The sequence below is a fragment of the Microcaecilia unicolor genome, chromosome 7, assembly GCF_901765095.1.
Source record: "Microcaecilia unicolor chromosome 7, aMicUni1.1, whole genome shotgun sequence".
In the NCBI taxonomy this organism is placed as follows: Eukaryota; Metazoa; Chordata; class Amphibia; order Gymnophiona; family Siphonopidae; genus Microcaecilia; species Microcaecilia unicolor.
In genome coordinates, this window is record NC_044037.1 from 262947122 (window position 1) to 262973965 (window position 26844).

The window sequence follows — 26844 nt, forward strand, 5'->3', positions numbered from 1 at the left end:
CTTATCACCTCTTATTTAGGAGGTGGTAAGGGCTCCCCGATGCTCAAAGAAAAAACCTTTGATGTGCTGGAAATGGTGCTTGATGGGAGCAGGAACTACTGCTGGGCTCCTGGTAGAGTTGAACTGCCATGCTGCTTTTGTAAAAGGGCCCCTGAGTTTGCTACTAACCTCCCCCCAGCAATGCTCCTGGAATAGTTTACAAAGCATGGCAAAAATCATTTATAAGAACATAAGAATAGCCATAATGGGTCAGTCCAATGGTCCATCCAGTCTAGTATCCTGTTTCTAACTGTGGCCAATCCAGGTCACAAGTACGTGGCAGAAACGCAAACAGTAGCAACATTCTGTATATCTCAGTTAAACTTCAGGGGCTCCTGGAATATTTTACAAATCATAACTTCCAACCACAAGCCTTTACCCCTTACTAATTCTCTTGTCTTTTTCTTCACTGAGTGTTTCAATCTTTGTTTTATGTCCATCCATATACTTCATTCTGAGTGGTTCTGCCTCTAGTTGCCTTCCTCTTAGCTCCAAGGTTCCAAGAGACTTCCAGCTGCCTGGGCACTCATTTAAGGCAGCTGGTGGTTGCATAACTCCACCTACCCTATTCACAGAGCCTCATTGGTTGTCAGGGAAAAGTTTGACTTCTCAAGCTGTGATTCAACTACTGAATATCCTTGCGCTTAGGGTGAGGTTTTTTTTTTTTTAAATTTGCAATAGAAACTTACATACAACATCATTGTAGCAAGAGGAAAAATAGTCCACATCAATGGGAAAAGGAACATGGAAAACAAGGAACAATGCTAAAGAAAATTATTTCCATCTCATGATACAGGTTAGGTTAAGTTTTAAAAGTACAGCTATCCAGTGTTTTCCTTCTATGTCTCCCACATTGTACTGTCAGGAACCCAACTCCATTAAAGTGCTTATTTTATAAACTGGTTGAGTATATGTGCAGGAATGGATAAACACATTTAGGCTATCTTCAGAATAGGTGCATGTCTATGTATCCTCTTGTGGCTGTTTCTGGCTGGCTCTTTCAAAAATGCATATAGACATCTGTTTTCTTTTTATTCATACCCTGCGCTTTCCCACTCATGGCAGGCTCAATGTGGCTTAGGTACTTATTTGTACCTGGGGCAATGGAGGGTTAAGTGACTTGCCCAGAGTCACAAGGAGCTGCCTGTGCCTGCAGTAGGAATCAAACCCAGTTCCCCAGGACCAAAGTTCACCACTCTAACCACTAGGCCACTCCTTTCTAAACTGTGCTTAAAAACAAGCATCTCCTTGGACCTTTCATATACTGTAGGTGCTCTGTTAAAAAAACAAAAATCCCCATTTGTAAATGTACAGCATAATTGAAACTATGTGCTGAAGTTTTAACCTCACATAATTTCCTTCTTTCTTTCTAGGAAATGATACAATTTACTGGACTGATATGGGCTTTAACAAAATCAGCAGATCTAGAAGAGATCAAACGTGGAAAGAAGACATCATTACAAATGGTTTAGGAAGGGTGGAAGGGATAGCAGTTGACTGGATAGCTGGTACTTTCTTTGTGTTTGTTTGTGGAAATGCTGTATATAAATATTTTTTTCCCACTAGGCCTTTGGGAGGTACATTACCAATACCATTTATCTGTGTAAATATGTGACCCTCTGAGCGAAAAGATACCAAAAGTGGGGTTACAAATAACATAGATAAAGACTATAAAAGTTTGGAAAGGCAGCTTTCATTTTTGAAACTTTTGTGTACTGTATAGTCAGAGTAGACTGTAATTTTTTCACAACTTTGATGTTTTTCATGTTCCTAGAGCCTAAAACCTGGCGTGTCTAAAAGGTACCTATAGTGAGGTATGTGATATCTGGGGTTAATTAGGTTTTTTTTTCAATAAACATTTCTCATTTTTATAGACATAATTAGTCCACACCCGAGGCTTACATTTTGCAGGATTATGCAGCTGATGCACCTATATCTTGTGGTATAAATAATTCACATACTCCACTTTTGGTACTTTTTGGTCAGCGGGTCACATATGAATTTATCCTGGTGAGATAACTATCTGAAAATTCCCCTTCCACCGTCTGGCTAAAATATGCATGGGGTTCTACTCCATGCATATTATAATCATTTGGGGAGAGGCAATCTCAAGGATGGGGTTTAACAAGATTCAAATAGCTCCGTCTACTAAGCCGCATTATGCACTAACAAGCGCTTACTGCAGCTTAAAAGGACTTACCATGGGACATGCGAAGGCATCCCATGGTAAGTTCCGAATGTGTGTCTACATAAGCTAATTAACATTTCTGAATTTTTCTCAAAGTGGACATGTCTGAGGGTGGAGAGAGAGAATGTGACAGCACAAATCAGTGCAACTACATTGCTGCTTACTAACCGATTAGCATATGAGCTTTTACTACCTACAAAATTAGTGGTGGTAAGGGCTCACGAGCCAATTGTTGCTAATGGCTGTGTGCAAGTGGCAACATTAAAGCACGGCCATTCATTCAAAAAATTGGAAAAGCGGCCATTTTCCGGCATTGGTTAAAATGGCCTTAGCAGGAGGGAAAGACCCTCCTAAGGGTACACTGAGGTCATTTCTTACCATAACTTGGTAAAAGGACCCCTAAATATATTACATGTAAATGGACATTTCTAATCTGCATTTATGATTTTCCAGTGATATATTGCCCACACTAAAAGCAGATGTAGAAGCTGTGGATACTTTGTGCCCACGGCAATTTTTACACTGAAAATATGCATGCACTTTATGCACAGCCTTTGGGTAAAATATCCATTGGCTATGCATCAAGGAGAGCAATTTAAAAATTGGCCCTAATATTCTGTGTACAAATTATGATACTAGCCTAATTAACATGCCTATCTGGCCACATAATTAAAAAATGTGTCTTACTTCCAGTTACATTTTTTGACAATACATTGCAATGGGTGTCTTTATTTTATTTTTATGAGCACTCCACAATCATAATTGTTCAAAATTTTCTGAACACACCAGGTGTAGCCTGTACTGGTCCAACGTAGCTCATAAATATTCAAAGTATAGTAGAGAACTAGTATACAAATATATACATCTAATCATCTAGGAATTTCACTTTCACTTTATGGATCAAAACAATCCTAATTCAAGCATGTTTATGTAGAGATCAATGACTAGGTATGCTAACATACTTTTTTCCTAAATAACTCCTAATTAACCCAAGTTGAAAATACATTTGAAGTTCATTTACATAGAATTATAGTCAGATAAAGACCATATGGCCTCTCAAGTTTGCCTATCCATACTGTATATTATCCCTTCCTCTCTCTTAGAGATTGACCCCCCCTCCCCTGTTTACTAAAGCTTAGCTCGAGTTATCTGCAGCAGGGCCCATTTTATTTCTATGGGCCCTGCTGTAGATAACCCAAGCTAAGCTTTAGTAAACAACCCCCTGAGTGTGCTTGTCCTATTCTCTTATGAATTCCGATCCAATCTTTGTGTCCACCACCTCCACTGGGAAGTCATTCCATGCTTCTGTCGCCATTTCCATCAAGAAGTATTTCTTTAGATTACTTCTGAGTTTATCCCCTTTCACCTTCCTCCTATGTCCCTTCATTCCAGAGCTCCTTTCAATTGAAAGAGACTTGTCTTTTTGCATGTATGTTATGGTGGTACTTAAATGTCTCTATGATGTCACTCCTCTCCCACCTTTCTTCCAAAAGGATATGTAAGATGTTTAAATCTGTCCCCATACAGTTGGTTTTTCATGACTAAGACCACTGACCATTTTAGTAGCTGCCCTCTGGACTGACTCCATCTTGTTTATATGTTTTTGAAGGTGTGATCTCCATAATTGTACAAAGTACTCTAAATGGGGCTCACCAGAAACTTATACAGAGGTATTATCACCTTTTTTTTTCCTGCTGGTCACTCCTCTACTTATAAACCCAAGCATTCTTTGCCATCACCTTTTCTACCTGTTTGGCACCATAAAATAATCAGATATGATCACCCCTAAGTCCCACTCTTTTTTTGTGCACAGAAGTATTTTATCCCCTAAACTGTATCTTTCTCTCAGGTTTTTGCAGGTTAAATGCATGTCCCTGCATTTTTTTAGCATCAAATCTTATCTGCCAAATTACAGACTGTTCTTCAAGCATTGTTAGATTCCTCATCATGTAATCTGCACTGTTAGGGGTATCTACCCAATTACATATTTTGATATCATCCACAAAAAGGCAAATCTTACCAGCGAGACCAATATTGCTTGCAAAAATGTTAAAAATAACTGGACCAAAAAACAATCCTTGCAACACATCACTGGTAATGTCCTGTTTTTCAGAATGATCTCCTTTTATCACTACCCTTCGTTGCCTTCCACTCAGCCTAGTCAGTCACTTTAGGTCCCATGCTAAGCACTCTCCATTTATTTCTAAGTCACCTATGCAGAATTATGTACAAGGCTTTGCTAAAATCTAAGTAGCTTAAGAGCTACCTGAGTAATTCTTTTCAGTGTTTAACTGTAACAATTTGGAGTGGTATTCCTTTTCAGATTAGATCTGTTTTGTCTTATTTTTTGTTTAGAAAACAGTTGAAGGCTTTTTTTGTTTTCAGATATAGACCTAGTTTAATTTAGATTGTACCATTTTACCCCCTGATTTACAAAGCCATGCTAGCGGCTGCTGCGCTGCAATGCCGACACAGCCCATTCAAAATGAATGGGCTGTGTTGGTATTAGTGCACCGGCAGCTGCTAGTGTGGCTTTGTAAACGGGGTGGGGGGGGGAGGGTTAGTGTGTTATTTTGTAATTCCACCTGATTGAGATGCTTCTTTTCTTTTAATCCACAATAAATCCTGTGGAGATATAGCGGAATATAAGTTATGCATAGAATAGAATCTAGCGCTGTCTCTCAGTTCAACAGACAAGACCTACCTTTGCTAAGCTGGACTTTTTGCCTTGAGCTGAGTCCAACTGAGCAAGGCCTGGAAAGCTCTGTTCTGCTTTTGCTGCTTCTATCTCTTGAAGGAGGGCTCCTACCTCCAACAGCTTATGGTTGTCTTTACCAGATATTTTTAGAAAGTTGCCCATTCTTTTGAACAGTAAGTATTCTATAGTATCTGGTCTACCACAATACTGTTCAAAATTTTCCCCATATCTCATTCAGTCCTTTTGCAGGATCATTCAGATATACACGTTTCAACCCTTCCACATGTTTAGCTGATTCCTTTCCTAGCATCATGTTCATTACTTGCTTTGGAGTGAGCTTCATATCTGCAACATCCTTTAAGTCAGATTTCCATCCCCTGTAGAACTCAGGTCAGTTATTGAACTGGGTAAGCTTTGTGCTCCCCATTTCTTTGAAAGTCAAATACCTTACTAGACCTTCTTTATCTGAAGTTTCTGGTGGAGACTTGTTCTTTGTCAGTGACTGATATGAAGTATCTCCCTTGGTGTGCATACCTGGGGCGTGAGCCAGTGGTAGTGCATCCGTATGCTTGTAAGCATGTAGATCACTGTAATGGTTACCTTCCAGAGCATGCTGGACCTTAGGCTTTCTTCTTTAAGGCAAGAGAGCCCCTGATGAATGGTGACACCTCTGAGTTGGCTTGTGATTGTTTGCTATTGTGCCCTGAAGCATGAATCATCACATAGGCTTTGGTTTGATAAGCTTGATCTTTGGAGTTAATATGACTAAGCTGTCTTTCCCCGCCATCCTGGTTTATAGATGCCTCAAGGTCCTTGGCTTCAGTCTTAATTGTGTCTGCTTCTTTTTCTTGCTGCTACAGTTCCATGGCAATGTCTAACTCTGCCTTACTGTATGCAGAGGCAGCAGCAGCAGCAGCTGCTTTCTTTCCTGGCTGCTTCCTGCTGGCTATAGAGAACACGTGATTTAGCAGCCTCTGCTTTTGCCCTTACCTGTACGGCAGCTGAGCTGGTTGTGGACTTGCATGAGTGACTTGTTCTGTGTGACCTTAAGGAGCGACTGGAGGTATGCCTTGAAAAATCAGAGTGTTGTGAAGTGTCATCTCTGATAGCCTCTCTATTTGATTCTGTCTTTTAAATTTCATCTGTTACTAGTCTTTTATGCATCTGATGCAAGCTCTCTTGAAGACTGTGCTCCTGAAGGCTTTCTGCAATGTTAGTCTTTACTAAGAATTGAAGATAGGCTTCTACTGCAAGATGATAGGCCTCAAGCTAGAATGCAGTTGCTTTATATGGTAACTGATGTTTTAAGAGAGTCAAACACATTCTGTATAAATTGCTCCACCTTGTGCCATTCGATGCTTAATTCAGTCAGATGTCCCTACCTGTCTGAAGTATATATTCCCTATATCTTTTCTTTGAGTTTATATAGTCTGTGAGGTCTGGAAAGAGATTCTCCCCAGGGGTTTCTTTTATTTTGTGTGAGGCCTCTTCCATTTTAGTCTGAGCTTGCTGCTCTGTCAGCTCACTTTCTGCCGTTGAGCTGAGCTGTTCCATTATATAGAATGACACTGATAAGAATAAACTTTTCTTTTTTTACAAGCTCTGAGCACTGACATAGCTTGTCTGTGCCAAAATTGATACAATGTTCGTTGCCAAGGTAGCTCAGTGGTCTGCTCACAGATTTCCTTATATGACACACTTAGCTGTTCACCAGGGGTGTAGCCAGACCTCATGGTGGGAGAGGGCCAGAGCCCAAGGTGGGGGGGCACATTTTGGTGTGCCACCCCGCCGCCACCCCCCCACCACTTTGCCGCCCTGCCGCTCACCGCACTTCCCTTCCCCCAATTGCTAACTGCAAGCTGGAGCGAATGCCTTGGCCAGCGGGAGTCCCCAACTCCCAGCAGCTGAAGCCTTCTCCAGCGCCGGTCTCTGGCGTCGCAGCATTGCCTACCCTGCTCTCTCTTCCCCCTCATGTCCTGCATGCTCCTTTTAGTGAAACTGAGCTCAATTTCACTTAAAGGAGTGTACAGGACGTGAGGAGGAAGAGAGAGCAGGGCAGGCAACTCAGTGGCACCGGAGACCGGCGCTGGACAAGGCTTCAGCTGGCGGGGGTTGGGGACCCCCGGCAGCAAAACCAGGGGCCCAGAAGAAATTTGGGGGGTCCAGGCCCCCGTGACCCCATGTAGCTACGCCAGTGCTGTTCATTGCTCAGCTCTGCAGTCTAAGGCTTTCCTGTCAATTTCTGATTACACACTTATTTTACCAATTTGAATTATCAGATTAATTTATACTGATCACATTTCAATCGTGATAGTCCCCACACAGTTATCACTGCTAATCATCAAGTAATCTTCCACAGATTGACTGATTTCTGTAGCAATTTTCTCTCACTGATGCCAACCTGAATATTGCTGACACAACTCTGGTTCTGTCACTGAAGAATCTGTCACACAAAGGCAATGCAAGCTGCCCCAGGCAATGTGGGCAAAACAACGACCCTATATCATACAGACATACTTTCACTGCTATAGCATTACTCTTCAATGGAAAGCAGTTGCCTATTTTTCTCTACAGAATATGCTCAGATAGATACCTTCTTAGGGCCAGATTCAAACTTCAGCACCAAAAAAACTTAGTGCCCAACACTAGTTCGATAATTAGCACCCAAAGATGAGCACCCATTATAGAATAATATTGAGTGCCAATCTTGGCACCCCCCCCCCCCCAAATTGGGCACCAAGACGTAAACCTGATTAAACCAGGTGTAATTATTGATGCTCAATTTAGGTGCACATCCCTGCTATTCTATAAAACTGTGTCCATGCTCCTCCCTTTTGGGTTGCATGCTATAGTTTTTGGGCACACATTGTTATAGAATAGCACATAACAAGATGTGCATACGTTTCCAAATTAGTGTCAATTAGCACCCAATTATTGACACTAATGAAATTGTTAGCCAATTTAGTTGGACGCACATCTTGAATTCGCGCCCACATTTTGGCTTTTGGGTGCCATATATAGAATCCGGGGGTTAGTGTTAAATGTAGGTGCCCTTTAGAATTACTTTCATAATGCACAGCTTTTTATAACCCCTTGATAAAGCATAATATTCCAAGTCTTTAAAATATATGGTTTCCTTATATTACTCATGTTAAATAACTCTTTTGTTGTTTCTTTCAGGTAATATATATTGGACAGATCATGGTTTTAATTTGATTGAAGTTGCAAGACTTAATGGTTCATTCAGATATGTAATTATATCCCAGAGTCTGGACCAACCAAGAGCAATAGCAGTACATCCAGAAAAGGGGTAATGTTAGTTGTGCTTCTGTCTTTCTAAGTCCATATAAAAGTCTTCATTTCTCATTCATTAATAATTACTTTAAAAAAGGATACAGTTGAATTCACAAGACCTTAGATTAACTTTCTCAAGGACTGCAATACAGAAGAAATGTTAAATCATATGCAACATGTTCTAACCAGTGGTGTAGCTACGGGGGGGGGGGGGGGGACACGGGGGCCTGGGCCCCCCGAAAATTGGCTCTGGGGGTCCCCAACCCCCACCAGCTGAAGCATTTGTTCTGCGCTGGTCTCATTGCATTACCTACCCTGCTCTTCTCAGTCACACCGTGCATGCTTGTTTTCGTGAAACTGAGCATGCACAACACTTTACGCATGCTCAATGTAATTATACATAAGTACATAAGTAATGCCACACTGGGAAAAGACCAAGGGTCCATCGAGCCCAGCATCCTGTACACGACAGCAGCCAATCCAGGCCAAGGGCACCTGACAAGCTTCCCAAACGTACAAACATTCTATACATGTTATTCCTGGAATTGTGGATTTTTCCCAAGTCCATTTAGTAGTGGTTTATGGTTTGTCCTTTAGGAAACCGTCTAACCCCTTTTTAAACTCTGCCAAGCTAACCGCCTTCAACACGTTCTCCGGCAACAAATTCCAGAGTTTAATTATGCGTTGGGTGAAGAAAACGTTTCTCCGGTTTGTTTTAAATTTACTACACTGTAGTTTCATCGCATGCCCCCTAGTCCTAGTATTTTTGGAAAGTGTGAACAGACGCTTCACATCCACCTGTTCCACTCCACTCATTATTTATATACCTCTATCATGTCTCACCTCAGCCGTCTCTTCTCCAAGCTGAGAAGCCCTAGCCTCCTTAGTCTTTCTTCATAGGGAAGTCGTCCCATCCCCGCTATCATTTTAGTCACCCTTAAGTGCACCTTTTCCAATTCTACTATATCTTTCTTGAGATGCGGCGACCAGAATTGAACACAATACTTAAGGTGCGGTCGCACCATGGAGCGATACAACGGCATTATAACATCCTCACACCTGTTTTCCATACCTTTCCTAATAATACCCAACATTCTATTTGCTTTCCTAGCCGCAGCAGCACACTGAGCAGAAGGTTTCAGTGTATTATCGACGACGACACCCAGATCCCTTTCTTGGTCCTTAACTCCTAACGTGGAACCTTGCATGACGTAGCTATAATTCGAGTTATCTTTTACCACATGCATCACCTTGCACTTGCTCACATTAAACGTCATCGGTCATCTAGCCTCCCAGTCTCGTAAGGTCCTTCTGTAATTTTTCACAATCCTGTAGCGAGTTAACGACTTTGAATAACTTTGTGTCATCAGCAAATTTAATTACCTCGCCAGTTACTTCCATCTCTAAATCATTTATAAATATATTAAAATATAAATACATTAAAATGACTGTGCACAGCACGACTGAGAACAGAGCAGGGCAGGCAATGCAAGACCAATGCAGGACAAAAACGTCAGCTGGTGGGGGTTGGGGACCCCCCGTTAGCCAAGGTACCATCGTGCAGCGGTGGCAGTGGGAGGTGGCAGAGGAGGGAGGTGAGCTAAAATGTGCCCCCCCCCCCCCACACACACTTTGGGCTCTGTCCCCTACTCCTGTCGCGGTCTAACTTTGCCCTGGTTCTAACAGAATTTAAATAAGCAAGTGTGTTTTCAATCAAATTGTCTGGCCTTGTGGTTGTTGGTTGTTGCTGTTGTTACATATTTCTGAATTGAGACATACGCCCAGGAAAGCACTGCAGCTTGTTCCTGGTGGGGAGAAGATTTTTACCTCTTGAAAAGGATATAGCATTTCATTTTTTTAAAGCTAGTTTAGCAATTTCATAATAAATTTTTTTAGAATTTTTATTAGTGGTAACCATGTGTCCCTCTTCACCCAAGTATTTTGATTTGTAGTTACAATGGCGTAGCCAGATGAATGATTTCAAGTGGACCTGAGCCCAAAGTTGATGGACATGAACTTCTCTCCCCCCAGCTCCTGCCCCTCTGCCCCCTCCTTGCTTCCGCAAATCCAAAATATTAAATACCTGAGTTAACTGAATAATTCTGACTTAACGCAACAGCCCCTAGAACAGCTGCTGATCACAGAGGCATGCTAGCAAGACTAGGATCTCTCATACAAGCCCGCAGGGGCAGATAGAGTGGGCTGACCCTAGCTCAGAGCTAACAGCCAAAGGGAAAGCTCACAAGGAGTCAATAACTGGATACTTAAAGCAATATGCAGGCGGGAATCCCAGTACACAGCAGGGGTGTAGCCAGACTTCAGTGAGAGGGGGGTCCACAGCCCGAGGTGAGGGGGCACATTTTAGCCCCCCCCCCCCCCCGGCGCCCCGACCCCCCCCCCCCACCATTGCCGACCCCGCCGCCGCCACCACCAACTTTGTCCCCCCCCTGCCAACGACCCTCTCGAACCCCCCTCCCGCCGTCAACCCGCCGTCGCCTACCTTTGCTGGCGGGGGACACCAACCCCCGCCAGCCAAGGTCCTCTTCTTCTCGCAAAAGGCTTCCTTCTGTTTCTGACATCCTGCACGTTGTATGTGCAGGACGTCAGAAATAGAAGGAAGCCTTTTGCAAAAAGAAGAGGACCTCAGCTGGCGGGGGTTGAGGTCCCCCGCCAGCAAAGGTAGGCGACGGCGAGTTGGCAGTGGGGGGGGGGGGGGGGTCAAGAGGGTCATTGGCAGGGGGGTCCAGGGCTAAATCTACGGGGGCCCAGGCCCCCCTGGCCCCACGTAGCTACGCCACTGGTACACAGTGCTATCTATTATACAGGCAATGCAACTGAATACAGATAATACTCATATTAAATATATATAACAATATACCCTGCCTCCATTAATATGGGGGCAGAACAGCATGCCAAGCCCATTTCTTAGTGTATCTAGTAAGAGGGCCCCTTAGGGGTCTACTAAAGGATGTTAAAGCATTTTGCATTAAGTAGCCTCTTCACATGTGCTAAGTGTGCTTTATATTTTTGTATTTATTTTTTGAAGGATGGTGTCAGGGGTGGAGAATGGGCATGGACATGCTTTTCAGCTAGTGGGTTGACATTTGCACATCCTAACTGGTTTGCGCATCCATAACATGAAATTCCTATTGCCTCCTAAATAGGATGCAATAATTGCTCCTGCATCAAATTTTTCCGGGTTATGTGCACTAATGTGAATTTTAGTACGCTATCTAAAAAAGAAATACCTGAAATGCCCAATTTCCTGAGTGCACTGGAAAGAAGCTTAGCATGCTGGAAAGTCCCACACTAGCACACGCTAAGCCCATTTTCTGGCACCCATTAGTAGACATACATTTTAACAACATGGCCTCTAAACATTGGGAAAATTATTATTATACTTGAGACAATGTAATAGTTTGTTGCAGTTTAGGAAAGCTCTTATTTTTTTTTCCAGAACGTTAGTTAAGTTCTGATTGTTTTCTTTATATAGTGAATGGACTGTGTCTGCACTAGCGCACAGACAGCTGCTAGTGTGGCTTAGTAACCGGAGCGATAGTATTTTACATGAATAATTTATTTTTTTTATTATTAATTAAGGGGCCCTTTTACTCATCTGCGGTAAGCAGTAATGTGTGGTTACCACAGGTTTAAAACCACTACCGTGGGGCATGCTCAGGCATCCCATAATAGTTTTGGCATCTGCGCGTTCTTTCCACTAGCTAAAACATTTTATATTTTAGCTGTAAGGGCGTGTTTGGGGGCAGAGAGTAGGTGTGCCCAGCACTAATCTGTCAGCACAGTTACATCACCACGCGCTAACCAATCATTGTAGGTGAAGTTAAGGTCTCACATGCTAATGGCCACACGCTAATGGGGAAATTAACACGTGGCCATAATTTAAAAAAAAAATGAAAAATGTGACCATTTTAAAAGTGGCCTCAGTGGGTGGGAAACACATGGTCTAGTCATAGTGCAGGCCACTTTTTAGCACAGCTTAGTAAATGGGCCCCTTAATTTCAGTTCTTTGCTTGAATTTTATGTCTTCCATCTTTGTTTAACGGCTTTGTGAACCATATTGATTCATGATACTTTCTCAGTGAAATAATATATAAATGCATAAATGTATAAAATAATCTTAGCGCCATATGGTAACCCTACTTAGACACATTTTGCATTTTTCAAATAAGGGTCATTTTATTAGTGTGCTAAAATGGCCAGTGGTCTTCATGATATGGGGACAGACTTAAATGTATATTTTGGAAGAAAGACAGGAGAGGGGAAATATGACAGAGATTTAAATACTTAAACAGCTTAACTACACAGGAGGCGAGTAGCTTTCAATTGAAAGGAAGTTTAGAAACAAGGTATTTAGTGAATAACAGAATATGAAGTTAAATTTGTTAATAGGGCAATTATGTGAGAAATACAGGAAGAAATCTACTTTTGGCTTATTTTAAGCAAGATAGTACCCATGTGCCTTTATATCATAGACTCTGAGATTGAGCTCTAATATCACACAAATGAAGATGCACAATGTGCACCTTTTTGAAATATTAATAAAATATACTTGAATGGGTCAATGTATTACAATATAAATAATATTAATTTCCAAACTATGACATTTATTGTAATGGGATCGTCAGAAGGTAAGCTTCATAACAAACTTTCTCATGGAGTTATTATCATAGTTCCTCATAGATCTGTATATGTTCTTTAATTTGTTTTTCTTTTTTTCTTCATACCTACTATTTATTTATTTATTTCCACTTGAAATTCATCATAATAAACAAACAAGCACTTAATATTCATTAAAAGGATAGGACTCCCAAGCAAAACATAACATCATGTTTTGCTTTGCTGAATCAGAGTATAGGTTTCTGTAAAAAAGAACAGTTTATGGCCAGATCTTCTATCACATACAATCACATTCTGGCACATTCACAGTACCTGCATAGTACTTCATGACTAATTGAGTCTTAACAATGATCCATATTCAAAATGACATTGATGTTGCTTTACTCACATTATTAACTGTTCAGATTATCTTCTTTAACCAATCAAATTGGGCTAGTGTCATCTACTAAAGTTCTTCATTAAGGCCCTCCATCACTGTGTTCCTTAAAGTTAGAAAAACCCAGTGATAATGACCATATAAGTTGGATAAAGTGATGTCGCACTGCCTTAATGAAGAATTGGAGTGGATGACTCTAATTTGATTGTTCAGTTGATATTGAGAGGAATAATCGAATGGCGCAGGCAAAATACATGGCCGGCGATGTATTTTGACGGCGCCGCAAACAGCTGGCCAGACCCGTATTTTTGAAAAAGATGGCCGGCCATCTTTTGTTTCGATAATATGGTTCCGGCCAGCTAAATGCCTTGAATTTGGCCGGGGTTTGAGATGGCCGGCTTCGTTTTTTAGTGATAATGGAAAGTTATGTCGGCCATCTCAAACCCCGGCCAAATTCAAGGCATTTGGCCGTGGGAGGAGCCAGCATTTTTAGTGCACTGGCCCCCCTGACATGCCAGGACACCAACCGGCCTCCCTAGGGGTCACTGCGGTGGACTTCAGAAAAGCTCCCACATGCATAGCTCCCTTACTTTGGGAGCTGAGCCCCCCAACCCCCCCCCCAAAAAAAAACCCACTACCCAAAAATGTACTGCACCCACTAAAACTGCTCCAGGGACCTGCATACAGCCTCTAGGACTTATTGCTGCTGTATAACTTTGGCACACCAGTTCACACCTGAAGACTAATCTCTTTGAAAAAGTCATTTTTTGAAATAACCACGTTTACTCACAGTTAACTGCAGATCAGAGGTTGTACCCCACTGGCAAAGAGTTCCCTGGTACTAAGATTAGCAGTAGGTCAGAGCTGGCACAATGGTGTACAATGCCCTCTTTCAGCACCATTCAAGGTAAGAACTACGTTCTCTGATGTGGGTAACACAGGAAAGGAATCTAAAACTGCCTTACTAAAATGGCCACTATCGCATGGACTACAACAGGAAACAAAACAGGGCACACTCTGACCCAGTAGTAAGCAGGGGGAAAAGCAGAGCCTACCAACTACCAATACCTATACCCACCACAATGCATTGCTGATGTGACTGCAGTGCAAATAACAGAAAAGGTGCCACACTCACCCCAGAGCCACATCACAAGCAGGCAAAGGCTGTTGGAGTACAGAACACATTCTGCTGTCATGGAGGTGGCTACGGCATTTGAGGCTGGCATAGAGGCTGGCAAAAAAGTATTTGTAACCTGTTTTTTATGCTGGGAGCTGGTTGGTGACCACTGGGGGAGTATGGGGAAGTCATCCCCGATTCCTTCCGGTGGTCATGTGCTCAGTTCGGCCACCTTTTTGAAGCTTGGACCTGAAAAAAAAAGGGACCAAGTAAAAGTGGCCAAATGCTGGGTTTTTTTTCCATTATGGGCTAAAGCCGGCCATTTTGTAATCCCGCCCATGCCCGCCCATGTCCCGCCTTCGTGTCACTGCCAACACGCCACCTTGAGCGTTCGCCGGCTCTGCAATGGGAATGCGGCTATGGAGTCAAAATAGCGGCTTTCGATTATACCGATTTGGCCGCTTTTGCGAGATCACCGGCCATCACCCGATTTGTGTCGGAAGATGGCCGGCGATCACTTTCGAAAATGAGCTGGATTGTGAGTAAAAAACACCAGCACCATTTTGAATATGGATCATTGATAAGATGGAGCTAGTAGTTGTAGTGGAAGCATTATGCAGGTATTGTGGATGTGCCCCAAAGAGAAATATATAGATAACATAAGAAATAAACCTTGCATAAACTAGAACCTTCTGCAGCACTGCCACAAATTGAAAACAGGTTAATAGTGTACCATTCAGAAGCAATAACCAAGCCTTGGTTGCACTCACCAAAACTTTTACATAGTGCACAAAACTATCCAATATAATGAAATCCAAATGCTGTGCCCAGACTGATCCATATTAAAATAAAACATCCACAAGTACACTGAATCTTGCTCTACCCAAACATCATCTCATCCAGCCAGAAGAAAAGCTACTAAGTTGATCACCAGAAAAGCACTAAACAGAGAGCCAGATTAAACCATAAAACTTTATAGTGAAAATCACACACATGTGGCAATCTCCAAAACAAGGCATCTTAAACCCCTGACAAGATTGGCAAGAAGCTGTAATGCTGAAACATCTTCACTTCTTGGCACAAAAAAACAACAACAAACAAACAAACAAAAAGCCCACAGCAATTTCTTGGCTAAGAAGTCCAAAGTAGAATTGTCATGACTGTGCAATTTTGAGTAAAAAGCTACACTCACCAAAGAAATGGAAACAGTTGATGCAAATATGCCAATATTTTTGCATAAACAATAAAGTTACAGTCTATTCACTACGGAATACATATCCTATGGAATATATAAGATGCAGTGACCAGAATTGAAACAATATTGAAGGAGAAAGCATACCAGGGAATGATACAGAGGCATTATTTATATTCTTTGTTATATTCTCTATTCTTTCCCTAATAATTTTTATCATTCCATTTACTTTTTTTTTGTCCACTGCTATATAATGAGCAGAAGATTTCAACATGTCTATGATGACATCTGGAAGATGATTCCTAATGTGGAACCTATCATCCTCTAGCTGTAATTTGGTTTATTCTTCCTTCATCTGCCAGACTCCCAAGGTCCTCCTATCATTTCTCACAGTCTGCAAGCGATTTAGCAAGTTTGAATAATTTTATGTCATCTGAAAAGCTGATCACTTCACTCATGGCTCCCGTTTCCAGATCATAAACAAATATAGGAGACTAGAAAGAATGTAGAACAAATAAATGACAGAAGAAAATATCACCATTTGGAGAAATGCAATACAGGCATACAAAAATGGAATCCTGTGAATCATACATCAGATCACGTCAACCTGACATTAAAACACACCTAATGAATAATATGTTAGATGTCCAGAAATTGACATCCATAAACAAGATACCACTATCTGTGCAAGAACTAGCCACTTATTATGAACAAAATATTGCGAAAATTAAGGCAGAATTACCTCAACCAAAGATCCCTATTGACAACTTACCTCAACCAAAGATCCCTATTGACAACTACATAGGCAGCAAGGATAACAATCATGAGTCTACACAAGCAGATAGATTACAGGTCTCTTTTAAAAAGCCAACCACATTGGAAAGCCAAACCCTAGTGCACAAATATGCAAAATTATATTGCTTGCTTGGGAGCCCTTTTACAAAGCTGTGAAAGGGCTAATGCATGGGTAGAGTGCACCAAATCAGCACAATTGCCAGGACATCGCATGTGCCTGGTGGTAATTCCGTGTTTGGCACGCGCCAAATCCCACGATAGAACATATTTTTCTATTTCCTACTGCAGGGGGCGTTCCTAGCGGTAATTGGCAGCGCAGCCAAGTTGGTGTGTGCTGCATAGTTACTGCACAGGTAGCATGTGAGCCCTTACTGCTAAGTCAATGGCTGGTGGTAAGGGTTCAGGCCATAAATAGGCACATGCTAGTTTTAATTTTTGCGCACACCCATTTCCCGGCCCATTAAAAAATGGCCTTTTTTTACCTGCTGTGGTAAAAAGTGGCCCAGCGTGCACCCAAAAGATGCACCCACACTACCACAGGCCACTTTTTACCATGGCTTTGTAAAAGGACCCCTTGACCTGCTCTAATAACATCATGAGGAAAACACCCAATTGGTTCTTGAACTTAACAGCTGAACACATATCCTACATGCTACATGATGGAACCTTCCCCCACAACGTGTGACATAATACTAACCCCAATTCATAAGAACACGACAGCTAAGATCAGTGTCACCACAAACTACAGACCTCTGGCCTCCATTGCACAACTGGTATAGAAATGGAAGGCCTAGAATCCCAACACCTGATGGAATACCTGTCATTCCATTCCATCCTACACCACTCCCAATCAGGATTCAGACAATACCACAGCACAGAATCCACACTATTATCATTTCTAAGTAAAGTCAGAAGGGAACTTAGTACAGGGAAGAAATCATCATACTTCATTTTGACATGTCTGGTGTGTTGGATGTGGTGGATAATGACACTGTACATACTAGACAGCATTGGCACAGGAGGAGCAGTAATGAAATGGTTCAAAGGATTCCTCAGCACCAGATCATATAATGTCAAGATGGATAACACTATATCACCAACCTGGACACCTACATGCAGAGTACCACAAGGATTCCCACTCTCACTGATACTATTTAACATCTTTGAAGTGTGTAGTATTGCAACAGATGGCATGGAATATCATGGGCGGCGATCGAAAGCTTGCACTTTTACAGCAAGAGCAGAGGTGGATTTATCGTCTACAAGCAATCCAGCCACACAGGCTGAATACAAGGATAGAATGGAATCAATTTTTCTGATAGAGCAGCATTTAAATTTTTGACAGAGCAGAATATTTTTGATTAAACCCGGTTTTACAGAGGGCGGTTCTATAAGACTAACTGTCACTCAAAGGAGGAGCTAAAATGAAAGCGTGTGATGTCAGAGGTTTTTTAACCCCAAGCCATTTTGAGTGTCCTGACTGGAATAAGATTCCAGCCTTGAAAGTGAGAAACTGTAGTGGGTGTGCGTAAAAAATGAAATTACTGCCCGGGCCACGCGGTAACTGTGCGGTAGTTCAAAACTGATGCACGTAGGATGTGCATACATACCTATGCGGTTTAGTAAAAGGGCCCCCAAGTTTTTAGTCACCAGCAAAATAACGTGCACTTACCCAGAAAGGCTTCCTTCATTCCCAGAACTTCCTGAGATCATGTTCCTCAAGTATAATGTTATGTATGCATCATGGTGGGGAACATCTCTAAACTGTCAATGATTTTAGTTGAATAAAATAGAAATTTGAAAGCTACTATATGTGCCGAAGTACAGAAAGCAGTAGCTTTCGTTTTGGAGATTATCACTGTGATACAATTTGATTTGGCAGAGTTTATGATCAGTTATTACTTTTTAATTGCTGCTAAACACTGCCATATATTTAGAAAATTAATATTTATTGCATCGCTTGCATTATCTGCTACCCAGTACCTTTAGGGACACAATTTCCCAGAGCAGTTTATTGCAGTTTATAATCATAATTTTTCAAACTGTGCTATTTCAGTGTTAATTTCATGCTTTATTCCCACAGCTTCTTCACTGTCATTTTCATTGTACAGTATATATTATTCAGTTGTATTCCTTTCAACCATTCTTAGAGTTTCACCAGGTCTTCAATAAGGTTAGTGAGAGATGTGCTTTTTTTATTCAAAGGAAAAGTCTCATTAATACATTTTTATATGTATTTTATAATTTTGTTTATCTACTACCTAAACAACTAAAGAAGTAGCGGATAATCACAATAAATTGTAAGATATATATATTAATCAAGGAGGGGGAGAAGACCTCAGACTTGTGACAGCTTCTGATCAATAAGATCATATCAATATGGTCACCTCAATGTAATCACTGATCCTCTACCAACCTCCTCCCTAGATGTTTCATTCATGTGCTTCTAATGTCTAATATCTGTAATTGCCATACATCACAGCCAAAAACAGAAACCACAGCTACTTAGCTTATTGCTGCTTAATTAAGGGCCTCCCCAATGGTCCCGTTTCGCCAACTGGGGCTTCATCAGGTAAAGAGGACCCAGCAACACCAGACTGTGGTGAAAACCCAGCAAACTGTTCATGCCGCAAAGAAAAACGCATCTTTTTCAGAGAGGACTTTTCAGAGAGATTAGTCTTCAGGTGTGAACTGGTGTACCAAAGTTATACAGCAGCAATAAGTCCTAGAGGCTGTATGCAGGTCCCTGGAGCAAATTTAGTGGGTGCAGTACATTTGTGGGTAGTGGGTTTGGGGGGCTCAGCTCCCAAAGTAAGGGAGCTATGCACGTGGGATCTTTTCTGAAGTCCAGCGCAGTGACCCCTAGGGTGGCTGGTTGGTGTCCTGGCATGTCAGGGGGGCCAGTGCACTAGAAATGCTGGCTCCTCCCTCGGCCAAATGCCTTGAATTTGGCCGGGGTTTGAGATGGCCGACATAACTTTCCATTATCGCTGAAAAACAAACCTGGCCATCTCAAACCCGGCGAACTCCACGGCATTTGGCCGAGCTAATCCATATTATCGACAAAACAGATGGACGGCCATCTTTTTCGATAATACAGTTCCGGCCAGCTGTAGCGCCGCCGCCAACATAGATTGCCGGCGATCTATTTGGCTGGCGACGTTCGATTATGCCCCTCCATATTGATATGATCTTATTGATCAGAAGCTGTCACAAGTCTGAGGTCCTCTCCCCCTCCTTGATTAATATATATATCTCACAATTTATTGTGATTATCCGCTACGTCTTTAGTTGTTATCATATATAATTTAGCGGAGTTGCTCCCAAAGCCTTTTTGTTACTTTGGTTTATCTACTACCAACATATATTTAGCCAATTTCCCTTATATGATGTATTAGCAGAAACTAATGTTTTTACAGGTTTGACTTTGAGTGTATGGATACTGAGATGCTGTGTAACATCATGTTAATGCAATAAAACCTAATCCTGTTGGTAAAGTAAGAATAATTCATATGTAGCTATAGTTTATTCTGTACTTCAATCATTTTAAAGATTGTACAAACATACATAGCACTTCTTCCCTTTACATGTTTGTTCTTGATTGTTTATGCATTAACAACTGATAGATTGTTGATTGCCTAGGAATTTAGATTGTATCTGTTCATTATTTTGATGTGGGGTTTTCTGGAATATTTCTAGGTACTTATTCTGGACAGAATGGGGACAGACACCATGCATAGGGAAAGCTCGCTTAGATGGATCAGGAAAGGATGTGCTTGTGAGCATGGGCATAGCATGGCCAAATGGGATCTCAGTTGACTATGAGGTCTGTCTCTGTATTTTCTACTAAATGTTTAGATAACATAAAATGCTATCTTGTGTTATATAATAAGTTGTTTTTTGCCTTTAGTTATCCATTTTCTTCTTAATAAAGTACTCCAGCAAAAGTACTACTTGGTAAAGTTTATTTGAAATTGATCTTTAGGAAAATAAATTATACTGGTGTGATGCCCGAACAGACAAGATAGAGAGAATCGACCTTGAGAGTGGAAGGAATCGGGAGATTGTGCTGTCAGGGAGCAATGTGGATATGTTTTCAGTCGTAGTCTTTGGGGCTTACATCTACTGGTCTGACAGGTAATTTATTTTTCCATAAGTATTTGAGTCTCAAAATGTTATTTCAGCACCAGCTGTTTCACCCTTGTAGGATTAACCTTTCTTTAGCAAGGTCACATTAAGGATCTCACAATGCTGTGTAATTTACACAGAAAAAGAACTTTTGATATTCAGACCTAAAGTATATCCATGTCACAGATACAAATAGGTTTCATCACCTTCTGTGATGCCAGCTGCCTTATACATTTTAATGACTTGTTTGATTTTAATTAGTTGAGAACTATTGATCAGTAATCTTATGCTTTTGTTTATTTTTTTTTTTTGTGTGTGTGTGGCAGAGCACATGCCAATGGATCTATCAGAAGAGGTCACAAAAATGATGCCTCAGATGCTGTGACTCTGAGAACAGGCCTTGGAATAAACTTGAAAGACTTAAAAGTTTTTAACAGAGCTCGTGAGAAAGGTTAGCTCTTCTGTCTTGAGAAATATAAGCTCCTTATTTATGTACTTTCAAAATCCTAAATCTTCAATGTTTAACATAATCAATGCTTTGTATAGCCACAAAGGTTTAAGTGTGAAGTAAAGCTGTTATGGATTTGTGTTATTGTTTATCCAATATATTATATACTAGCCGTTGAGCCCGTGAAAACGGGCTACTTTTGGAATGGGGGGGGGGTCTGAGCCCCCCCCCCAGAGTCGCTGCCGCCGCCCCTCCACCCGGCCCGAGCAGCACTGTAAACTTACATCAGCATGCAGCAGCAGGCACATCAGCAAAGCTGCCGTCGGGGCGGGCTTCCTTCTCTGCCTGTGTCCTGCCCTCGTGTGAAGTAACGTCGGTGAGGGCGGGACAAAGGCAGAGAAGGAAGCCCGACGGCAGCTTTGCTGATGTGCCTGCTGCTGCGTGCTGATGTAAGTTCACAGTGCTTGGGCCAGATGGAGGGGCGGCGGGGACTCCAGGGGAGGGGGGAGGGGGAGCGGTTCCGACGTCTGCAGCATGCCGGTAGAGACTTCCCTCTCTGTCCCGCCCCATCATCACATATTGAAGCGGGGGCGGGGCAGAGGAAAGTCCCTACTGCGCATTTGCGAGTGAGTACGGTCACTCGCCCTTTATATGTTTGATATTGCTATAATAATTACATAATTATTTCATTACAATTGTAGGCATATTTGTAGATATAGATACAAATGAAGGGGAGTCAAATATGGATTCAAAAAAAGCAAAGGTTTACCAAATGTATTGGCATTCCTTTATCTATCTATATAAAGATATATATAGAGAGAGAGAGAGAAAGAAAGATATATCCTTCTCTCTCTTTCTCTCCATCTATATATCTATATAGATTTGTATCTCTATGAAGGAAGAGAAAGAGAGAGAGAGAGAAATAAATATAAAAGAGTGACAGAGAGAGAGAGAGAGAGGATCCCCATCTTACAGCTACATTTAAGATACTGCAAAAAAAAAAGAAAAGTCTTCCAAAAAATATTTCAACTAAGACATTTGATATAAACTGTTTTCATAGATGATATTTGGAAGACCTGGTATGAACAGCTAACTATTTGTGTAGAAGATAACAACATACCAGTATCAATAGCAGCTGTCATATAATCTTAAATACGCAGTCGTTAAATAGTATGTTGAATGCACCAGTATAAATGGACATAATGTCCTTTGAAATAGTATTATTCAGCAGTTTTATGCTTTGAAAAATATGTGGCTAAGTAAAGCGAATGCTGGTGACATTAAATAGATCAATCATAGAACCCACATAGGGCCCAATTCTATATATGGTGCCTAAAATGAACACACGTTATGCAATTACGTCTAAGTGCATTCTAAATGCCACATGTAAATCTATGTGCAGTATTTAGAATATGATTAGGCATGGTTAATGCGACTGAATCTACACGTATCCATTTACGCCAACAAAAAGCTGGTGCAAATTCCTGCATGTAGATTTATGCACACTAGCCCATATTTTATAACAATGTGTGTAGGTTTTGGAATGCTCATTTTCACTACTACTACTACTATTTAGCATTTCTATAGCGCTACAAGGCATACGCAGCGCTGCACAAACATAGAAGAAAGACAGTCCCTGCTCAAAGAGCTTACAATCTAATAGACAAAAAATGAATAAAGTAAGCAAATCAAATCAATTAATGTGAGCGGGAAGGAAGAGAGGAGGGTAGGTGGAGGCGAGTGGTTACGAGTCAAAAGCAATGTTAAAGAGATGGGCTTTCAGTCTAGATTTAAAGGTAGCCAAGGATGGGGCAAGACGTAGGGGCTCAGGAAGTTTATTCCAGGCGTAGGGTGCAGCGAGACAGAAGGCGTGAAGTCTGGAGTTGGCAGTAGTGGAGAAGGGAACAGATAAGAAGGATTTATCCATGGAGCGGAGTGCACGGGAAGGGGTGTAGGGAAGGACGAGTGTGGAGAGATACTGGGGAGCAGCAGAGTGAGTACATTTATAGGTTAGTAGAAGAAGTTTGAACAGGATGCGAAAACGGATAGGGAGCCAGTGAAGGGTCTTGAGGAGAGGGGTAGTATGAGTAAAGCGACCATGGCGGAAGATGAGACGGGCAGCAGAGTTTTGAACCGACTGGAGAGGGGAGAGATGACTAAGTGGGAGTCCAGCAAGAAGCAGATTGCAGTAGTCTAAATGAGAGGTGACAAGGGTGTGGATGAGGGTTTTGGTAGAGTGCTCGGAAAGAAAGGGGCGGATTTTACGGATGTTGTAAAGAAAGAAACGACAGGTCTTGGCGATCTGTTGGATATGAGCAGAGAAGGAGAGAGAGAAGAGTCAAAGATGACCCCAAGGTTTCGAGCTGAGGAGACAGGGAGAATGAGAGAGCCATCAACAGAAATAGAAAACGGGGGGAGCGGGGAGGTGGGTTTGGGGGGGAAAATGAGAAGCTCGGTTTTGGTCATATTTAATTTCAGGTGGCGTTGAGACATCCAGACAGCAATGTCAGACAAGCACGCTGAAACTTTGGTTTGGATGCAAGGTGAGATATCAGGGGTAGAAAGGTAGATTTGGGAGTCATCAGCATAGAGATGGTAGGAAAAGCCATGGGATGAGATTAATGAACCAAGGGAAGAAGTGTAGATAGAAAAGAAGAGGGGACCAAGAACAGAACCCTGAGGTACGCCGACAGGCAGAGGGATAGAAGTAGAAGAGGATCCACCAGAGTGAACACTAAAGGTGCGGAGGGAGAGGTAGGAAGAGAACCAGGAAAGGACAGAGCCCTGGAATCCAAGTGAGGACAGGGTATCGAGAAGTATGCTGTGATCGACAGTGTCAAAAGCAGCCTCTTTTTGCCTGCACAGTATATTACAGAATATGCTTACTACTAATAATCATTTCTATAGTGGTACTAGATGTATGCAGCACTGTACACATTATATGCAGGTACTTTCTCTGTCCCTTGAGGGCTCACAATCTATATTTTTGTACCTGGGGCAATGGAGGGTTAAGTGACTTGCCCAAGGTCATAAGGAGCAAGAGTGGGAATTGAACCCAGGTTGCCAGGATCAAAGCCTGCTGCACTAACCATTAGGTCACTCCTCCATTCCACAACACACCACTCCACTCAGCAATGTACGTGCGTAAATTCTAATTTTTTGCCAATTAGTGTTCGTTATTGCTTGTTAAGAGCTATTAACAATGCTTAACAGCTTGTTAAAACAATTAATCTATGTGTGTAGTTTTAAATCTAGGCGTGCTGTTTAAAATCCGGGGAATAAGGTGTAATCAAACTGTAGCATAATTTGGATCATTGATACAAAAAAACATAATTACTTTCCCTACAGGTACCAACATTTGTGCTAAGAACAATGGTGACTGTCAACAACTGTGCCTCTATCGGGGAAATGGACAAAGAACATGTGCTTGTGCACATGGCTATCTTGCAAAGGATGGAGTATCTTGTCTCAAGCAAGAGGGTTATTTACTATATTCAGCGAGAACTATACTGAAGAGCATCCATCTTTTAGATGAGAACAATTTAAATTCACCAATAAGGCCATATGAAAACCCAGACTATTTTAAAAATGTGATAGCCTTGACTTTTGACTACATTCCAAGTGAGAAAGGCAGCAGTCGCATTTTCTACAGTGATGCACACTTTGGAAACATACAACTCATTAACGATGACTGGACAGGCAGAGAAGTGATTGTTGAGCGTAAGTACATGTTTATTATTTTTAAAGTACTTTAGTGATTTCCCCTTAAAGGTACATGGCTTACTTTTGTCTGTATTGCTGGCTGTCTATTTTTTGAGAACGTGAGCACATACAAGATAAAATCTTAACTTTAACAATGCTTTGTCAATGCTTAATTGATATCAAGTCCCCTTATTGAGGTGTTCCAAACAGCGGCGTAGCTATGGGGGGCCTGGGCCCCCGTAGATTTGGCCCTGGACCCCCCTGCCGATGACCCACCCGCCACCAAGTCGCCGTCGCCTGCCTTTGCTGGCGGGGGATCCCAACCCCGCCAGCCGAGGTCCTCTTCTTGCAAAGGCTTTCTTCTGTTTCTAATGTCCTGCACGTACAACGTGCAGGACATCAGAAACAGAAAGAAGCCTTTTGCGAGATGAAGGGGACCTCAGCTGGTGGGGGTTGGGGTCCCCCGCCAGCAAAGATAGGCGACGGCAGGTTGGCGGTGGGAGGGAGGGTCGAGAGGGTTGGCGGCAGGGGGCGGGGGCAAAGTCAGCAATGGTGGGGGGGCACCGGGGTGGGGGGCTAAAATGTGCCCCCTCACCTTGGGCTCTGGAACCCCCTCCCGCCGAAGTCTGGCTACGCCCCTGGTTCCAAAAATAATGAATATATAAGTCTGTCATAGTTCTATGTTGCCAACTCTCTGACAGTGAATCTGTATTCTAATAACAAGCAAATGTCTGAACTTCTTAATTGTATGAGATATGCTTTCCATGTAGTATATAGGCATGAGCAAAATAAGCAAAAAGTGTGAGTGCCTATGTTACAGTTCTATTAATAATTCAAGATACTGGTATTATTTCAGTTTTATATATTAATACTCAACTTTATAATAATATTCCATACATTGTAACATACACTCAAGAAACATTTCTATTAAGATATTAAGTAGTTCATTTGTTGAAAAGTTATGGGTCATTAGGGAGATCTAACATAGTTATAAAGTAGTAATGTATTTATTTATGATTTATTTGATTGATGTGTAATGAGTTTATCTTGTTGGGCAGACTGGATGGACCATACAGATCTTTATTTGCCATCATCTACTATGTTACTATATCTCGCCTATCATCTAAGTGGGTTACAGATAAAACATATATAAAAATTGGTTTGTCATGAACATAGGTCATGGAAATGTTAGAAAGCTAGTGCATAATGGGGTCCTTTTACTGAGCTGCGGTAAAACGTGGCCTGCAGAAGTGTAGCACATGTTTTTGCTGCATACCAGGTCATTTTTTACTGCATCTGGGAAAAGGGCATTTTTTTTTAATGGAACGGGAAATTGGCATGCACTAAAATTAAAACTAGTGCACACCTATTTACGGCCTGAGTCCTTTCTGCCACCCATTGATCTTGCAGTAAGGGCTCATGTGCTACACGTGCAGTAAACATTCAGCATGCACAACTGCTGATTACCGCCAGAAATGCTGCATGCGGTAGAACATAAAAAATAATTTCCACTGCTGGAATGAGTGCACGCCAAATCCAAAATTACGACCAGAAGGCACATTAGCCTGGAAGTAGTCTCACTTTGGCATGTGCTTCACCAGCGTAGGCCGTACTGCAGCTTAGTAAAAGATCCCCTATACTTTCTGCCTGCTAACTGGCTAATGCACTGTTAGGGCTAGATTCTATATATAGCAAATAAAAAATCAATGCCAAAAAACCACTCAGCGCTATTCTATGAACCTTGCCTAACCTGAGGTGTGATTTCTAGAACAGGCACAGTGGCCGTCCCGCGATTAAAATTTAGGTGTAGGCATTTATGCCGACTAAAACCTGGTGTAGATACCAACATCTTATTTAGGTGCAGATCAGGTATATTCTGTAACAGTGCACATACATTTTCAGAATGCCCATGACCTGTCCATGTCCCTCCCATACCCACACCACTTTTTGAGAGCTGTGCAGTCCGATTTACATGCATCACTTTATCGAATATGCTTAGCCAGTTGAGAGGTCCTTTTACCAAGGTGCGCTGAAAAATGTCCTGTGCTGATGTAGGCTCGTGTATTGGACGCGCACAGGTCCATTTTTCAGCATGCCTACAAAAAAGGCCTGAACTTTTGGCCGAAAATGGACATGCGTCAAAATAAAAACTGTCCCGCATCCATTTTGGGCCTGAGACCTTACCGCCACCCATTGACTTACCAGTAAGGTCTCATTTATTAACCGGGC

The 26844-nt window shown here is 41.8% G+C and overlaps 1 protein-coding gene across 1 annotated transcript in view; it reads left to right on the forward strand.

The window, feature by feature from the left end:
* LRP1B (LDL receptor related protein 1B) overlaps positions 1-26844 on the forward strand; it is a 1639960-nt gene that overhangs the window by 948259 nt on the left and 664857 nt on the right. Inside the window, 6 exon segments of the mRNA XM_030210865.1 lie at positions 1413-1547; positions 8106-8235; positions 20037-20163; positions 20323-20474; positions 20792-20916; positions 24262-24633. Of these exon segments, the coding sequence (XP_030066725.1) occupies positions 1413-1547; positions 8106-8235; positions 20037-20163; positions 20323-20474; positions 20792-20916; positions 24262-24633 (1041 nt within the window).